The sequence below is a fragment of the Furipterus horrens genome, unplaced genomic scaffold, assembly GCF_987537825.1.
Source record: "Furipterus horrens unplaced genomic scaffold, mFurHor1.1.pri manual_scaffold_17, whole genome shotgun sequence".
In the NCBI taxonomy this organism is placed as follows: Eukaryota; Metazoa; Chordata; class Mammalia; order Chiroptera; family Furipteridae; genus Furipterus; species Furipterus horrens.
This window is the reverse complement of record NW_028327187.1, coordinates 111,160,421-111,179,020: the sequence shown is the minus strand read 5'-3', so window position 1 is coordinate 111,179,020 and position 18,600 is coordinate 111,160,421. Positions and strand designations below refer to the sequence as shown.

The 18,600-nt window shown below is 41.4% G+C and overlaps 1 protein-coding gene across 2 annotated transcripts in view; it reads right to left on the bottom strand.

Moving 5' to 3' along the window:
• CTPS2 (CTP synthase 2) overlaps positions 1-13,420 on the bottom strand; it is a 103,840-nt gene extending 90,420 nt beyond the window's left edge. The window contains exons 1-2 of one of the 2 annotated variants that reach the window (XM_090263911.1): positions 13,204-13,420; positions 4,440-4,651 (exon numbers count right to left, since the gene is read on the bottom strand). In XM_090263911.1, the coding sequence (XP_090120037.1) occupies positions 4,440-4,605 (166 nt within the window). In that variant the 5' untranslated portion in view covers positions 4,606-4,651; positions 13,204-13,420. The remainder of the gene's footprint in view (positions 1-4,439; positions 4,652-13,203) is intronic. The other variant, XM_090263912.1, reaches the window with a different exon arrangement.
• Positions 13,421-18,600: the final 5,180 nt, after the last annotated feature.

Sequence of the window (18,600 nt, the reverse complement as noted above, 5' to 3'; positions counted from 1 at the left end):
ATTATTTTTCAAAGATGGGTACATTTTATTAAAAATAAAATGATATTCTATCACCATTTTATGATTTTGCTGGTAAGGTTTAACAATTCAATTATATCCTTGAAAATGCATGCGAGCAATTCTGGTATCCTATTATGGTATTTTTTTAATGCCTACTGAAATACTGTCTTCAGGATTTGGCTTTCCAAACTCACCATATACCACATAAAAATAAAAAAATGGAACTTTAGCAATTTAGAAAACTACTAGCAATGTACTTCAAAGTATTGGTATCCTGGACTCTGGAATTGACATAAGAAAGTTTTAATTGATTCCCATCTTGGTTAATGCCACATTAAAAAGACAACAGATGAAACACAGGGTCCCAGCGAGGCCACAGGACAAGAATCCCAACAGATTTTTTTAAACTTGATAGTGATACTAAAGTTAATTTGGAAGAAAGGCAGGTGTGCTTACCAAAACAAAAAATAAGTAAAAATAAAAGCCCGCATAATAACAGTGAGAAAAGGAAGACTGAAATAATATACATATTCAATATATATAAATATGGAATAAGGTAACATCAACAAATACACAAACCAAGATATCAAAAAATGTGTCTATTGCATAAAGGAATTTACAATAATATGTGACTTAAAAACAAAAACAAAAAGAAAGACCTTGACAAACCAAAGTAGATAAAATACTCAGGAATAAACTTCAAAGACCTACATGAAGAAAACTTAAAAACCTTATTTTAGAGACATAAAAGAACGTATAAATAAAATGAAAGCCACTCATAAAGTTACTGAATGGGCCAGTTAATATTTTCAGTGTTTATTTCTTCCTCAAATTAAGTCATAAATTGAAAGCAATTTCTGTCAAAAACTCCAATTTGAATTCTTGTAACGTTTGACAAAATAATTCCTAGTTAATCTTGAAGACACTGAACATTTTGAATTTAAAAAAAAAAAAAAGAAAAAGAATAATGAAAGTCCTGACCTACTTGATGATAAAAAGCTGCACCTATTAAAATGATAGAAATAAACAAAGAGATCTGGAAAAGAACAGAGTACAAAGGCAGAACTAAGCATAGACAGAAACTTAGTACATAACCAAAGGTGGTATTTCAAGTCTGTGGAGAACAAATGAAATGTCCGATAAATGCCAAAAGGAATAGCTGGGTAATCAGAGGGAAAAAAATATGTTACATCCTTACCTCACACCAAATTAAATTCCACATGTGTTAACAATGTAAAAGCAGGTGAAACTATAAAATGCCAGAAGAAAACATAGATGAATATTTAACCATTTCTGGGGCAGACAAGCCTAAAGGTGACATCAAAGGCACAAACCACAGAAGAAACAATTGATATATTTAATCACATAAATGGTAAATTGAAATTTATCAGCAACTAACAGAGGTAATATTAAGACAAATTTAGAACAGAGTAAAAATATATACATGTGATAAATACATGTGAATATACTTTGCATCAAGTATTATTGAAAATCATTTAAAAATTCAAAGGCACTATTGTTAGTAAGTTTTATCTATAAATGTCTCTAAAAAATACAAAGGAAAATCGGCATAACACATGGCATTAGTCAGTTTTGCTGCACACCAAACAACCCTAAAATCTCAGCAACTTACAAATCATTTATTGATTTCTCCCTCATGTTATGTTGAGCCAGTGGGTCAGTTGTGAGTCTGCTCTGCGCATTCTCAGGACCCCAGGCTGAAGGAGAAATCCCTATATGGGGCAGGCAGTTCTCAAGGCACAAGGCAGAAGCACAAGAAAGGCTGAGCGAAATCATACCACTGCATTGAAAAGGTCTGCTTCAATAAGGCATATGTCATATTCACTAATAACCCATAGGACAAAACAAATCACATAGCCAAATAAGTTATCCTATTTCTCTGGTTTACTCGGGACTAAAAGGGCACCCAGGATGTGGGATTTACACTTTCAAAAGAAAAGTTCCAAACAAACTAGGACGAGTTAACCACCCTACATGGCCGAAGTCCAAAGTCGATTGGACAGGGAAATTGACTCCAAAGAAGGAAGTTGGAAGTCAGAAGGAAACGTAACTACAGAAGAATGGTTAGAGAAATGCCATGTTGCTGGCTTTAGAGATGGGAGGGAAGGGCAAGAACTAAGGAATGAGGGTGGCTTCTAAAACTGGAAAACAAATCTGAAGGTAGACAGTGACATCAGGCCAGGAGACTTCTATCTTTCTGCACTTTCATCTTTGCCCCCATGTTGTCATTTGTGGTCACAGTACGGCTGCTCTACCTCGAGCACTGTGCAAGAATTCCAAGAAGGAAGAAAGTGACAAAGGGCAAAAGACATGTGCCAGCAAAAACTTGGTAAGAAATTTATCAGCAGTCTCCATTCTGTGACTTTCCCCTCAGGACTCATTGACCAGAACTTGTCTCTCATGGCTACCGTAAACAGCAAGATATACACGTAATATTTCATCATCGATCATTATTGAACATTTGTTTGAAATCACTACTAGAAAGCCACTATTTGGTAAGAGCCACATTATGAACACTGACTCTGCCTGGCTCCCTTCAGAGCATTTGAGAGGACAACTGGGCCATATATACAACAATTCAATTAGGAAATCCCTAATATCACCACTCATCCATTAAAATGGCCAAATTCAGAACACTGAAAACTCCAAATGCTGATAGAGATGTAGAACAATAGAAAGTCATTTATTGCTGAAAAGAAAAAGAAGAAAAGAAAAGAAGGAAGTTGGGTGATAGTTTCAAACAAAAATACAATCTACCATAGACTTGAATAAGCCATTACACAGAAAAAATGAAAATCAGATAAATCTAAGTTAGTACAATGAGATACCCTTTTTTGTTTTTTGGCTTACTCTCAGGTTAATAAATTTTAAAAAGAATAATATTCAGCAAGGGTATAAAGAATTGCTCTTTCTTCTTATACAGTGTTGATGAGGATGTAAATTGGTGCAGATGCACAAGCCTTATCAGAAAATTCTGAGACAAGATGAAAAGTTGGCATTTGGGATTCTTCTGGTTATAGAAAGGTAATATAGAACACTTCCTATATATTATAAAACACCTCAAAAGCAACCCATAATCAGAAACATTCCAAGTGGAATAGAGACTAGAAATAGCTACAGCTTTATAAAGATTTTTCAATTTTCAAAACTTTTGGACAGAGACAATAACCACAAACTTATGAAAAATTAAAAATGTTCAAGACTTTTTGGATTTCAGAGTTGTAGATAAGGGATTGTGAACTTAAAAACCTTTGGTAATATGCATTATGTGTCAAAAGCTGGAAAAATATACCTATCCAATGAATAAAAAATTCTGCACCTAGGCATTTGTTTAAAAATAAATAAATTTCAAATATTTCCATCACAGTATTATTTATAATATCAATACATTGGAAACTATTTCTTATTATTGTTCCAATTCTGTGCAGCTTTTAAGAATATAGAATGTATAAAAACATCCACAGTATATTAAGTTTTAGAAATTAGATTTAAAATAATGTGACTGTAAGATTCAATTCATTTGAAGTTCAAAAACAAGCAGAATTAACCTATGGTATTAGAAGATAGGATAGCAGTTACCCTGGCAATTTGGGGGCAAAGGAAAATTTTGCTTATTGATGTGGGGGCTGGTTATACAGTATGCTCATTTCATCAAGCAGTACCATTTATGATTTATGCACGTTCCTGCATGTATGTAAAAATTTTTGAAGAAAGTATGTAAGGGCTAATGTTTTTTTAAAATATTTTATTTATTTATTTCTAGAAAGATAAGAAGGGAGGGAGAAAGAAAGAAATATCGATGTGTGAGAGATGCATCGATTGGTTGCCTCTTGCACACTCCAAACTGGGGACCTGGCCCACAACACAGGCATTTGTTCCGACTGGGAATCAAACTCCTGACCCTTCTGTTCACAGTCTGGTGCTTAATCCACTGAGCCACACCAATCAGGGGAGGGCTAACCTTTTTTTTTTTTTTTTTTTTTAAGTAATTACTATATACATTGAAATGTCCACATTAATAATAGTCACTCCAAGAAGTGGGGGATTTTCTTCATGCCATTCTATATTGTAAACATTATTGTAAATGTATACTATATTGTCTGAATTTTCCTCTTATCAATGAAGTGTTAAGAGAAATCTATTGGCTTTATGATAAAATAAAACAAAACAAAACATAATCCATACTGCAAATGCTACAATGAAAATGGTGTCCTTATGCAGTTTTCCAAAAGGGTGAACTGATTTGGAATGTCATCAGAACAATGTATCAACGAGCATGAGAACAGTCACATATTCATAACGTATGATCCAGCAACTCTACTTCTGGAACTCTATCCTGAAGAAATTGCCCAACATACAAGGAAGAACTACAATTTAACCCAGTGCTTTATAAGGGAGGAAGTGGTTCTCTTTCATACCGTGCTCGTAAGGTGAAAAAGTGCCTGCATCAATGTTGATATAGGGGTCGATTTTGATGGCGGTAACTCGGAGTCCCCATGATTTTAGAATCGTCCCAATGCTGCTCGCGATGATCCCTTTCCCAATGCTCGAGATGACCCCACCAGTGACCAGGATGTACTTCATTGGCAGAGGAATGGGTGGGTGCTGGTACCCAGATAAAATCTGAAAACTAATAAAATTAAGGTCAGGGAAGAGAAATATTTTCTCAAACCAGTAAAGCAGAGAGTGTGTTATTAAGCCAGGATTTCAAAAGTATACAGCGTTCTTCTATCTAAACTGAATATTGATATTTGAAACTTTTGAAACAAAGTCTTACCTTCTAGGCTTTTAATTTTTGTTAATACACAGGAAGCTGTGGCTATTTTCTGCAAGCAGAGGGGCTGGCTCCGTTGCCCTGATTTTCCATTTACCCCCAACTCTATCATAGGACAAACTTCATCATGAGAAAAATGTCTCTGGGATTCAGGAGCATGGTGAAACTTATAAGAGATCAGGCACTGTGGTCAGATCTGTACAAGCTGTACTTGGGCAAGTTACTAACCCATTCTGTGCCCGTTTCTTCATCTGTGAAATGAAGTGAAAATACCAGTCCCTTAAAATACTATTCAGCACTAAAAAGAAATGAGCTGTCAAGCGATGAAAAGACATAGAGGAAACTTAACACATGCTGCTAAGTGAAAGAAGCCAATCTGAAAAGGCTACATACTGTAGAATTCCAACTATGTGACACTCTGGAAAAGGCAAAACTATGGAGACAGTAAATAGATCAGTGGTTGCCAGGGGGCCGGGGGCAGAGAGAGATGAATAGATACTACAGTGGTGGATATATGTCACCATACATTTCTCCAAACCCATAGAATGTACAACACCAAGAGCAAACTTTAATGTCACCATGGACTTTGGATGGTAAGATTGCATCAGTGTAGGTTCATTGATTGTTAATAAATGTATCACTCTGGTTTGGGATGTTGATAATGGGGAAGGCTGTGTTTGTGGGACAGAGGGTATATGGGAATTCAGTACTTTCTGCTCAGTTTTGCTGCAAACCTAAAACTTCTCTAAAAAGTAAAGTCCATTTTTAAAAATCAATATTTAAATATGCCAACATTAAAAAATCTCCTAGGGATTTCCGGCCAAGATGGAGGTGTAGACACGCTGCGTCTCCCTCCACAACTAAGGAATACAACTACCTCAAAACTAGAAACACCAGAAGTTCCAGAAAATCAAACTACATGGAAGTCCAGCAAACACGGATATAAAGAAGAAGTACTCATCCAGACGGGTAGGAGGGGTGGAGCCGGGCGGAGAGGATGCGGTGTGGTGGTGGTGGTGGCAGCGGCAGGCCAGCAGAAAGCACAGTCCCATGTTTTAAAAAGTCAGGAGGGGCACCTGGGGAGTGTTCCCAGGTCCTGACGAGAACACGCAGCTCATGGTCCCAGCACTGGGGAAAATCAAGCCTCATTGCTTCTGATTGTGCAGACCAGTGGGGGTTGGGGCGGAGGCAGAAACTGCCAGTCTCAGCAGAGTTCCTCTTGTTTAAAGGGCCCCCACGGTCCTGGAACGTCTGCAGACCCACCCACTCTGGGAACGACAGTCAGGGCAGCAGCTAGAGGGGCGCCAGTCCAGTGCGGAAGTGGGAGAGGTGCCTGGAAAAGGGGTGAGTGCTGGGCAGGCAGCATTATTCCCTCTCAGACCCCTCCCCCACATACTGCTCCACAACGTGGTCAAACAGGAGCCTGTCAAGATGAGGAGACAGAGAAGTATGGCCCAAAAGGGGGAATGGATCAAGGTTCCAGTGGGAGAACTAAGTGCCAAGGAAATAGTCAACCTAACAGATGAGGAGATAGACAACCTAACAGATGCAGAATTCAAAACTCTGGTGATAAAGATGCTCACAGGCTTGAAAGATATGCTTGAGTATGGCAAACGCATAAGAGAAGTGAAGGCTATGCTAAGTGAAACGAAGGAAAATCCACACAAAACCAATGGTGAAGGGAAGGAAACCGGGGTTCAAATCCATGATTTGGAACATAAGGAAGAAAAAAACAGTCAACCAGTGCAGAATGAGGAAGCAAGAATTGAAAAAAATGAGGAAAACTTCCCAAATTTTGCAAAGGAGATGGACATACAGGTTCAGGAAGCACGGAGGGTTCAGGGCGAGCTGGACCCAGAGGGGACCACACCAGGATGCATCATAATTGAGATGCCAAAGGTGAAACATAGAGTCCTGGGGGCAGCAAGAGAGAGGCGGAGAGTTGCTTACAGGGGGGTGCCTATAGGACTATCAGCTGATTTCTCAGAGAACACTTTGCAGGCAGGAAGGGACTGGCAAGCAGTATTCAATGTGATGAAAGGCAACTTGCAACCACGATTACTCTCTCCAGTAAGGCTATCATTTGGAATGAAATGGCAGATGAAGTGCTTCCCAGACAAGGTGAAGCTAAAGGAGTTCATCATCACCAAGCCATTATTATACGAAATGTCTAAAGGACTTACTTAAGAAAAAGATCAAAACTATGAGCACTAAAATAACAACAGACTCACAACTATCAACAACTGAATCTAAAAAATAACAAAATCCAACTAAGCAAACCAGAATAGGAACAGAATCATAGGTATGGGGATCATTTGCAGGGTTATCAGCTGGGAGGTGGAAGGGGGAGAAATGGGGAAATGGTGCAGGGACTAAGAAGCATAATCGGCTGGTACAAAATAGACAGGAGAATGTTAAGAATAATAAAGGAAAGGTGAAGCCAAAGAACTTATATGCATGACTCATGGACATGAACTAAGGAGGGTAGGATTGCTGGAGGGTAGAGGGTACTGGGCAGAGGGGAGCAAAGGGGAAAAATGGAACTAGTGTAACAACATAATCAATAAAATACTTTAAAATAAAAAAAATAAAAAATAGTTTAAAAAAAGAAAAAAAAAAATCTCCTAGGTAGTTCTGAGGATTGAGTCAGCAAACCAAGGCCCACTGGTCACATCTGGCCCACTGTCTGTTTTGTATGGTCCCCAAATTAAGAATGTTTTATACACTTTAAATGATTCAGAAGAGATCAAAAGAATATTTCATGACACATTAAAATTGTATGAAACAAAAACTTCAGTGTCCAAAAATCAAGTTTTATTATCACACAGTCACACCCATTCATTTACATATTATCTAAGTTCACTTTCTACAGTGGCTGAGCTAAGTAGCTGTGATAACAGAGACCACTAGCCCACAACACCTGAAATACTATCTGGCCTTTTACAGAAAATGTCTGCTGACGCCTGGTATGGAGACGGTCAAAATCAACCCGTACACTCTTATTCAACGTAGTACTGGAACTCCTAGCCACAGCAGTCAGACAATAAGAAGAAATAAAAAGCATCCAAATTGGAAAGGAAGAAGTAATACTGTCATTATTTGCAGATGACATGGTACTGTACATGGAGAATCCTGAAAATTCCACCAAGAAACTACTAGAACTGATAAATGAATTCAGCAAAGTAGCAGGATACAAAATTAATATCCAGAAATCAGTTGAATTTTTATATGCCAATAACTGTTTTTCCCTTTAGCCTGTGCCTTCATCCTTGGCATTTCACCATGGATGTGAAAGTAAGCCTTAAGAGCAAGATTTTCATAGTCATGGATGGCAGGTTAACAGGCAACTGAGCAAGACCATTAACACAGAATTACAACAGAAAAAGAGAGAGAGAGAGAAACTAACAAAAACCAATAACTATAAATCCTATTTTCTTTTTTTTAAATATGTTTTATTGATTACGCTGTTACGGTTGTCCCAATTTCTTTTCCCTTTGTTCCCCTCCACTCAGTGACTACCCCTCCCTCCAGGTGCCCCCCCCCCACTTAGTCCATGCCCATTGGTTGTGCATATAGTTCTTCTCAAACTCTTCCTGTCTACTCCACTCCCTCCTACTGTGCTTCTTAATTCCTGTACCATCTCCCTCCCTCTCCCCCTTCCTCCTCCCTGCTGACCTCCCCCCAATATGTTCCCCATACCTATAATTCTTTTTCCACTCTTGTTACCTACTTAGTTTGCCTTTGTTTCGATTCCCTAGCTTCTGTTGTTGGTTGTTGTGATACAGTTTTCATTTTAATGTTCATAGTTTTGATCCTCCTTTTTCTAAACCAGTTTATTTAACATCTCATATAACAGTGGTTTGGATCTGATGGACTCCTTCAGTTTTACTTTGTCCTGGAAGCACTTTCTCTGCCCTTCTATTCTGAATGACAGCTTCGCTGGCTAGAGTAATAGTGGTTGTTGTTTTTGCTTTTCATGACTTTGACTATTTCTTGCCAATCCCTTCTTGCCTGCAGGGTCTCCTTTGAGAAATCAGCTGATAGTCTAATTGGGACTCCTTTGTACATAATTCTCTTCTCTCTTGCTGCTTTTAAGATTCTCTCTTTATCCTTAATTTTTGACATTTTGATTATAATGTGTCTTGGTGTGGTTCTCCCTGGGTCCAGTTTTTTTGGAACTCTCTATGCTTCCTGGACCTTTAAGCCTATTTCCTTCCCCAAGATAGGGAAGTTCTGCTTCATTATTTTTTCACATAATTTTTCAATTTCTAGTTCTTCTTCTTCACCTTCTGGCAACCCTATGATTTGGATATTGGCCCGCTTATAGCTGTCCCAGAGATTTCTGAGCCTCTCCTTATTTTCCTCATTTTTTGTTTCCTCTTTCTGCACTGGTTGACTGTTTGTTCCTTCCCTATGTTCCAATTTGTTGATTTGATCCCTGGTTTTCCTTCCTTCACCACTTGTTTTGTATGCATTTTTGTTCATTTCAGCAGGACTAGCCTTCATTCCTTCCCTGTCTTGTTCAAGATCCACTGTTAGTTCTGTAAGCTGTCTTATGACTATAGCTCTGAACTGAGCCTCAGAAAGATTATCTATCTGCTGGTACGATAAATCATATACAGTATTTGCCGTCTGGTCAGCTGCATGATTGGGCTCTCTGTCATGATCCCTGCCATCCTGACAGTTTATGTTTACCTTTCCTTCTTGGGCGGGGCTGTCACACTTCTCACGTTATAGGGGGCAGAGCCCCATGCACTCGTCACTATCAGGCGACCCTTCTCACCACACTGTGGCGCTTTGTGTGGGGGCAGAGGTCCAAGATGGATTCCTGCCGTTCACTCTCCGCTGAGAGACGGGAGCCTCTTCCTCTGTTCCCACGGCCTCCAGCCCTCACAGTCCAAGGCAATGGGGTCCGCCTTCCCTGGCATTGGAATCGCAAGCTGACAGGTCTGGTCTGCAGCCAGGGGTGCTCCCCAGGCGCTTCTCTCCTCCCCCCCGCCCAAATACAGGTGTTCGTGCTTACCGCAGTCCCACCGCCCATCGCTGCAGCTGCCGCTGCTGCTGCCAGCACAGCTTGACCTCTCTGCCCTGACTTTGCCCCTCCTACCCGTCCGGATTAGCACCACTTCTTTATAACGTCATACATTGGACTTCCATGTAGCTTTATTTTCTAGGACTTCTGGTTATTTCTGGTTATGCGGTAGTTGTAGTCCTTCTTAGTTGTGGAGGGAGACGGAGCATGTCAGTCTAGGCCTCCACCTTGGCCAGAAGTCCTAAATCCCATTTTCTAATGTAATACACAATTTTTTTAAATACATGGAAATTAAGCACAAATGCAGTCAGGTAGGAACAATGCAATTGCCCATTTATCTTATTTGTCCATCCTTCTCAAAGGAAAGCCCATCCTGATTTTGTAGTTTCCTCTGTTTCTCATTCAAAGCAAACTATCTCAACTTAAATGTGCAACGTTATCTCACTTATGAGCTGTGAGGTTTATTTGAACAAGTTGACCACGGCCAACGCAACTAAACGAAACCCACAATATACATGTCCCATCCCAAATGGCTTCCCTAAGTCCTTTGGGCCCACCTTTCAATACACAATACAGTTAATGTCCTTCAATGTCACCTGGTCAGCCACTCGCCAAGCTAGATTTAGCTTAAAAGATCCTCAATCCGAACCCAGAATACAGACTCAAAATGTATCTAAATACTCATCTCTTCCCACTCCTTCCCAGGTAGCCACTACAGTGGTCATTTCTTCAGTCTTCCCTTACCTACCTCACTGGTGATTTCTCCTTTTGTGATAAGTGCCCCTCCTCCGAAGTCAGAGAGCCTGCATTCAAATGCTGGCTCTACCATTTAGAGCTATGGCCCTCGGCAACTTCTTCAACTTTTCTAACCTTGATTTTGCTCTATCTATGTAGTACACACAGATAATAACAGTGTCTGCCTTATAGAGGTGTGTGGGCATTTACAAGACAGTGCCCAAGTACTAAAAATTAGCTGTTGTCATTGTCCAGAGCCCTCTCCTCACTGATTCGATCAGCACACAAATGTTTACTGAATGTCAATTATACTGAATATCTATTATACCTGCTTGACATGTTCCCAGGTTTGGGGATATGGGGGTGAACAAAAAAGTCAAGGTCAAAAAGTCAAGGTCCCTACCCTCTTGGACTTCACTTTACCTGTGCAATTAAGAGGCAGGTAAGCGGTACGGTAATTGTACCTGATTGGAGCACTGTCATGCTATTAAAATGACTTCCCACTTGTAAAAGTTAGCGAAATCAAAAAACACTCAAAAAATGCCATAGAAAACTAGAGTGTATCGTGGGAAGTCACATTATGTGGTTGTCAAAATGTCTAAGAATTTTTCATTTAAGATATGTTTATGTTAACCCTGGCAGGGTAGCTCAGTTGTTCAGGGTGTTGGTGACATGCACCAAGGATGTGGGTTTGATCCCCCATCAGGGCACATACAAGAATCAACCAATAAATGCATAAGTAAGTGGAAAACAAATTTCTGTCTCCCTCTCTCTCAAATCAATTTTAAAAAGGCATGCTTATGTTAAATGAAGAGTGGGATATAAAATTGAACATAATATTATCTCACGCATTGTTTTTTTTTTAATTAAAACTGGTCAAAACTACAGCAAAACGCTAAGTTTTAAGATATTTACGTGGTTGGGGTGTAGGCAATTACTAGTTTTCTATATTTTCAAAACACAAGTTACCTTTTTAAAGCACATTAGATATTTCACAAAGTCCTTCTTGAAAATGTCACAACACTGAAGAGACATCTTTTTACCTCTGTTAAAGAAACAAGGTAGTTTGCAGCAAAGTTTTGATTTTTTTTTTAAAGATATTATTTATTTATTTTTAGAGTGGGGAAGGGAGAGAGAAAGAGAGAGAAACATCAATGCATGGTTGCCTCTCACACTCCCCCAAGTGGTGACCTGGCCCGCAACCCAGGCATGTGCCCTGCCTGGGAATCGAACTGGCAAGGTTTTGGTTTGCAGGCCTGCACTCCACTGAGCCACACCAGCCAGGGCGCAGCAAAGTTTTAAAACAGCAGGAAAAGGCAAGCTCTTCTGGTTACTTCCTTGAATCCAGATTATTTTTTTCCGAGTGAAGACAAGTTTTCATTTACTATCATATACAGGGAGCAGAACCAATTGGCTGTAAAATGGGAGTGTGTAGGGCCACCCTATCTTCTGCCCAATGAGAACATTCCACAAGCCGCCTGTGTGATATTGACTTATTTAGTAGCCATATTTAAAAAGAAACAAATGAAATTAATTTTAAAAATCTTATTTAACCCAATTACTTAAAATATTTTCATTTTAACACAATCACTACAAGAATTTATTAGTAAGATAGTCTACATCCTCTCTCTGCTTTTTTTTTTTTTTTTTTGACTAATTCTTCCCGGATTGGTGTGTCTACTCACAGCACATCTCAGCTGGGACTTGCCACATTTCCAGTGCTCTAGAGCCACATGTGGCAAGTGGCTGCCACACTGGACAATGCAGGCCTAAAGCAACTAAAAACATCAGAAGCACCAAGAGATAGGTACCTTGTCAATGACGACCATTTAAAACATGATACTGAAATGAGTACTTACTGAATTGATCCCATTGTATGAAGTTCTAGAATATGCAAACCTAAGCTATGATAGAAATCAAGGGAGTTGGTGCGGGAGGCGTGTGGATTGTCTGGAAGGGACACGAGGGAACTTTCTGGAGTGATGGAAATGGTCTATGTCTGTGTTGAGGCAGTGTTCCACGGGTGTATAATTTGTCAGACCCTGATCTGCATATTTAAAAGAGAGGCATTTTATGGCAATGTAAATTATATATCCAATTTGTAAAAATTGTTGCAAAAAGAAAGCTACTGTGTAGCAGCGGCATACTTATACGTACAGTGTACCCTAAGGAGCTGATCTGGGGAAAACGCGAGGGTTGTTGTTTAAGGTGTGCAGCGACCGAGGAGAGGACAGAAAGGGGATTTCACTCCGCGCGGGGCTTCACTTCCGCCAACGCCATCTCGGGGCTCTTGGGGCTCCCGAGGCCTGGGAGAAATGGGGCAGGGAGAAGTGCGCCCCGGAGACGCGACACTACCCACCCCAGATCGCGGCCGCCTCAGGGCGGGCTCCGACCTCACTGGGCACCGATCGGGCGGCCCCAGCCCCGCACCCCCTGGGTCTGCGTGCGCGCTAGGTGCGGGGATGCGACTGGTCGCCAGCTCCTCATGGACTGGGCGCAAGCGCCATCGGGGAGGGGACAAAGGCTCCCGGCCTCAGGCGCGCGCCGGGGCTGGTGGCTCTGGTGGAGAGGCCCTGCGGACGTGGGGTGGCCAAGGCCTGAAGGCCCTGGGGGTCCGGTGGAGAGCCGGGCGGAGGGTTACCTGCGCTGTGTTGGTGGCTCCCGGAGGGTGGCTGGTGGGTACGGCGGGCTCCGCCCCGTGGCCGACCCGCGCTCACCTGTCGGGCCGAGTGAGGGTTCCGCCGCTAGGGGTGTCCCGGAGTCTCCCCGGGGTCCTTCCCACCGCCAGTGCAGGCCTCGGAGTGCGCAGCGTCCTCTTCGCCCACCTTTCCCTCTCCTGCCGCCGCCTGCCCCCACTAGCTCACGCTAGGGTGCTTGGGGATTGCACCCAGGTTTGTGCAATGCAACAAAACGGCGCCTAAAAAGTGACTCCTCCAGCACAGACAGCTTCGCGTCACTCCCGGCTTTAGACGCGCTTGGCCCCAGGCCTCGCTCTGCCCCAGGACTGCTCCTCCCCTCCTCGGCTCATTTAGGAAAAGCCTTTGGGGACCCAGATGAACAGCACGTCCCCATCGAGCCCAGGCCACTCGGCACCCCGAGCCCCTTGTGTGGGTCCTCCCGTCCTGTTCTCACCCTGTCGCAAACGTGTTTGAGTCCCCTGCTGCACTCCAGGAACTGCAGAAGCGAAGCGCTGAGGAGAGGACCAAAATAAAATGGGGGTCCTGCCTTTGAGGGATTCATATTCTGGTGGGGGGAGGGTTACACATCTATTGGAATCGGTAAGGTTGCTAGAACAATACTCGTGTAGAAAAAAAATGTAGGGGGGGCGGACAATTAGGACTTCATAAGTGACTGTATAAGAGTAATTTTGTAGGATGGTTGGTCCTGGGAAATGGCACAGCAGGTCGTTAAAGCGAAGGGAAGAACATGCCGAAACCACAGGAGGAGAGAGGATCGAACTTTGGACAATGGAAGGGTTCGAAGTGGAATGCAAGGGGTAGGCAAGTGGTGAAAATTTTGAATAACCAGTGTAAGTCATTAAACTGCCGACTTAGGCAAGTGTCCTTGAACCCTAGCGTAGTTTAGTAACCACAATTGTGTAATGATGTCTAAATATAATATAACTTCACAGGATATCTACGGGTAGATATGTAAGTATGGATACTTATGACAAAGCCGGAGTCTGAGTGGAGTAGAAAGACGAGAGAGTGAGGAAGCCGAGGGCACTGAAAGAATGTGGCTGCAGTAATGCACCAGGGCTCTAGTTCAAAGAGGAAAGAAATGGAGGGCAGCAGGAAGCTGACAGACTGGGAGAAAGAGAAGAGGAGGACCAACGACAAGAGCCCCTGCGAATGAGGGAACTGGCGAGCTGTCGCCACAGTGCGGTGCTGGTGTCGAAGTCCGCAAAAGGGAAGCACTCTATAGATGACATGGTTTAGGAGCTGACGGCTGACACTGAGACAAGTGAGACGAGCATTGCTGGCATTGGGCCTTAGCAGCCACAAGGCCAACGTAAGGGGTATCAAGAGCCCTGGAAGCGTGGTAGAACCCGGAGGAGTAAATTGAGGCCAAGAAACCAAGTCTTGAGTGAACGTGAAGGAGTGGCTCCAAAGCTAATAGATGACAACAAGGTCGAGTAGGGCTGCAGGAAAAATTAAAGGAGTTTCAAAACAAAAGGGAGTTCCTATGCCCAAAGAATGACAGTGCAGTGATGCACAAGACGCGGTAAGGATCTGATGTCAATTTCTGGGAAAATGGGCAGAGCCTCCACTCAGCAGGATCTGGTGGGAAGGCCCAAGTCTCCACAAAACAAAACGAAACAAAACAAAAAAACAGTAAAGTAAATAAATCAAGAAAGAACTTTAGAAAAGGAAACACCGTGTAAAAAGGCTGGAGGCATAGAAGAGTTTGCTATGAAACCAGTTTTCCAGAGGACCTAGTAGAAAGGATGCTTGTGAAATGGGTTGAAACAATGGTAATAGTTAATACCTGCCATGTATGTAAAGTTTCCTTCCACATTTCAGTACTTCATTTCCTTTTTACAAACAGGACAGTTATTATGATCTCCATTTTTTAACAAAGAACTTGAGGCTTAGAGATGGAAAGTGTCCTGACCAAGGGTGCATTAGTTAATATAAGTAGCAAAACCAGGACATAGTGGGAAGGAAAAATAACTTTTCCTCCTAGCCTTTTTAGTTCCTTTGGCTGGACTAATTTAATTAACGTGAGATAGATTAACAGGAGAATATGACCAACTTTATTACACGTGTGCATGCGGAGGTTCCATAAGAATATGAAACCTGAGGATGGATTGACAGATCGGGCAGTTAAGGCTATATGCCATCTTGAGCCAAGGGTAGAGGTGTTTGGGGGGTCTTCACAGACCAGAAAGGCAATTCTTGTGGAGATGGAAAAGCAACTATTCAGTAAATAAATGTTTGCTGGGCCATCTTTAACAATTATGTGACAAAGAGAGGACTTTGATCTAACAGGCTTTGCTAGGTTCCTCTCTATCGCATACTGGTTTATATTAAATTAGTCATCTGAAGATATCTTCTTTCAGGAGGAGGTCCTCTATTTAAATTCTTTTAGGCAGTTAGGGGGAAGGTCAAAGGTTAGTCCTAAGTCTTTGTTTCTGGGAAATAATCAGTTTAAAATAATCAATATCCCAAAAGGCATATTTTGAGGTGGCAAACTGCTTTCCCTTGACATCAATACGAAACATTTGTTCCCAAACCCAGACTCCATTACATGATGTAGGGCCTCATCTTTTTCATATTCTATTAATGTATGTGGCTAATGGAGAAAAGATATTTTATGAATACACAGGGGTTCTTAAGATGAGTTTTGTATTATTAATCCAAAATGGAAATAGGGTGAGTAGGAAAAGAAATTTGACCACACGGTTGAGATTGGCTGGTTTGTGTGGGATAAGGGTGTGTCTTAATTCAACAGTGTTTATTCATGGCCTACTACCAGCATAGCATTGAAGATAAAAAAGAGATGGAGAAAGAGACCACCGTTAAGTTGATTTGTGTCTTTTTACATCTTTTATTTTGAAGAGGTCTACCTTTCAGAACCATTTTAAAACTATTCCCTGGGGAACACAGCATTCACCATTGTTGTGGACGTTTCTGGAGAGAAAGCAAAAGTAAGACTACCCCCTGGCTACTGTGGCTCAGTGGTTTGAGTATCGGCCTGCGAACCAAGTGTCGCTGGTTCGATTCCCAGTCAGGGCACATGACTAGGTTGCACGTCAGGTCCCCAGTTGGGGGCGCGAGTGAGAGGCAACCACACAGTGATGTTTCTCTCCCTCTCTTTCTCCTTTCCCCTCTCTCTAAAAATAAATAAACAAACAAACAAACAAACATATATATATATTTTTTAATTTTAAGAAATTAAAAAATAAAAAAGTAAGACTGAATGGGCTGGGACCCACCTCTGCTTTTGGCAGAGTCTGTACTATATTCTTTTTGGAGATGAAGAAACTTGAAGACTAAGAAGTCAAAGGTATTCACCTATTAGATGGTGGAGTTAGAACTCCCCTCCTAAGCTTCTGACTGAAATTGCATGTTCATTCCAATCACACTTGAACCAGATATCCTTTTTTGGGAAAGTGCTGACCACTTGCAGGTTCTTAGTGACTTAATAAATCCTAGAAAGGCATACGTCCTCAGACGTCTCCTGACTTTCAAAGATGAATCAATACCCAGACTCTAAAGACAGATTGGAAGGCCCTTTATGCCACTGAATCATACACTGAAAAAATGGTTAAAATGACACAGTTTATGTTATATATAATTTACTGTAAATTTTAAATTAATAGTGTAATGTCCCAAAAATCATCGATTTCTACATTTTAAACTGGTGAGTGGTATGGTATGTGAATTAAATCTCAATAAAGCTGTTTGGAAAAAACAAAACATGCCCTGGCTGGTGTGGCTCAGTGGATTGGGTGCCAGACTCCTAACCGAAAGGTTGCAGGTTTGATTCTCAGTCAGGCCACATGCCTGGGTTGCAGGCCAGGGCCCCAGTTGGGGGCGTGCAAGAGGCAGCCGACTGATGTTTCTTTCCCTCTCTTTCTCCCTGCCTTCTCCTCTCTCCAAAAATAAATAAATAAAATCTTAAAAAGAAACAAAATGGGTTCAACTCGTCAAACTAAAGTCTCAGGCCTGAACTGTAAACATACCTTAGGCTAGAAAGCCGGAGAGCAGGGAAATCAGAATTGTAATCTATTCCTGTGCCCCCCCCACACACATATTCACTAGAACTAGGCTACTCTACTCAAAATGTTGGAAGGAGGAGAAATAATGGGTGTCCTTTGCCAACAGATTGCTTGAGTCTGTGCTTGGGAAATACATTCACCAACTCCCTGCTCTGAAAGGGTAGTTGTTCACCTGGGCAGTTTTTATTCGTTTTTATATTCATTTGTTTACATGTTATTATGGAAAATTTTAAATATATAGAAAAGCAGACATAATAAATAGTATAACCACACAGCTTCAACAATTATCAATTCATGGCCAGGCTTGTTTCATACACCCATTTTCCCCCATCCTGTATTTATTTGAAGCAAATGCCATCCATCCTATCATCTCATTGGTAAATACCTCAGTATGACTAAAAGATAAGAAAGAATGCTTTTAAACACACACACACACACACACACACACACACACACACACACACACACACACCGTTACTACACTTTAAAATTTAACAAGTCCTATGTCCACTGACAGATGAATGGATAAACAAAATATGGTATTACATACAATGGAATGTTATTCTGCCTTCTTAAAGGTAGCCTTTCTTAAGGCAGAATTTTAAAGAAATTCTGACACACTCTACAATATCAATGACCCTTGAGGACATTTGCTAAGTGAAATAAGCCAGTCACGGAAAGACAAATATGGTGCAATTCCATTATATGCGGTTCCTGTAGTAATCAAACTCACAGAAAGTAGTTTGGTTGCCAAGGGTTTGGGGGCGGGGAGGATGGGGAGTTGTTTAATGGGCACAGAATTTCAGTTTTGCAGTACGAAGAGGGAGATTGGTTGCATAGTGAAATGAATGTACTTAACACAACTGAACTGTGCCCTTAAAAATGGTTAAGATGGTAAAGTTTGTGTATTCTACCACAATGAAAAATTTTTTAAATTTAATAATTCCATAATTTCATGATCTAGCCTGTGCCCAAATTTCCAGTTCTTATGAAGTCACACCCCCTCCATTCGTTTGTTTGAACTGGGACCCAAATAAAATTCACATATGTATTGCCATACATTATGTTTCTTAAGTTGTTTTTAACCTGTAAGGTTCCCGTTCTCCCCCTCCCCTCCTTGCAATTTATTTGAATAGGCAATGTCATTTGTCCTGTGGTTTGTCACAGCGTAGATTCTGCTGCCTGCATCCCGTGGCATCCTTTAACGCTTTCCCTCTATCCTCTGCATTCACTGTAAATTGGTAGTTGGATGTAGCGGGCCTGGGCTAGTTTTGATTCCGTCTTAGGAGGAGGGTAAAGATATTGATCTCTACG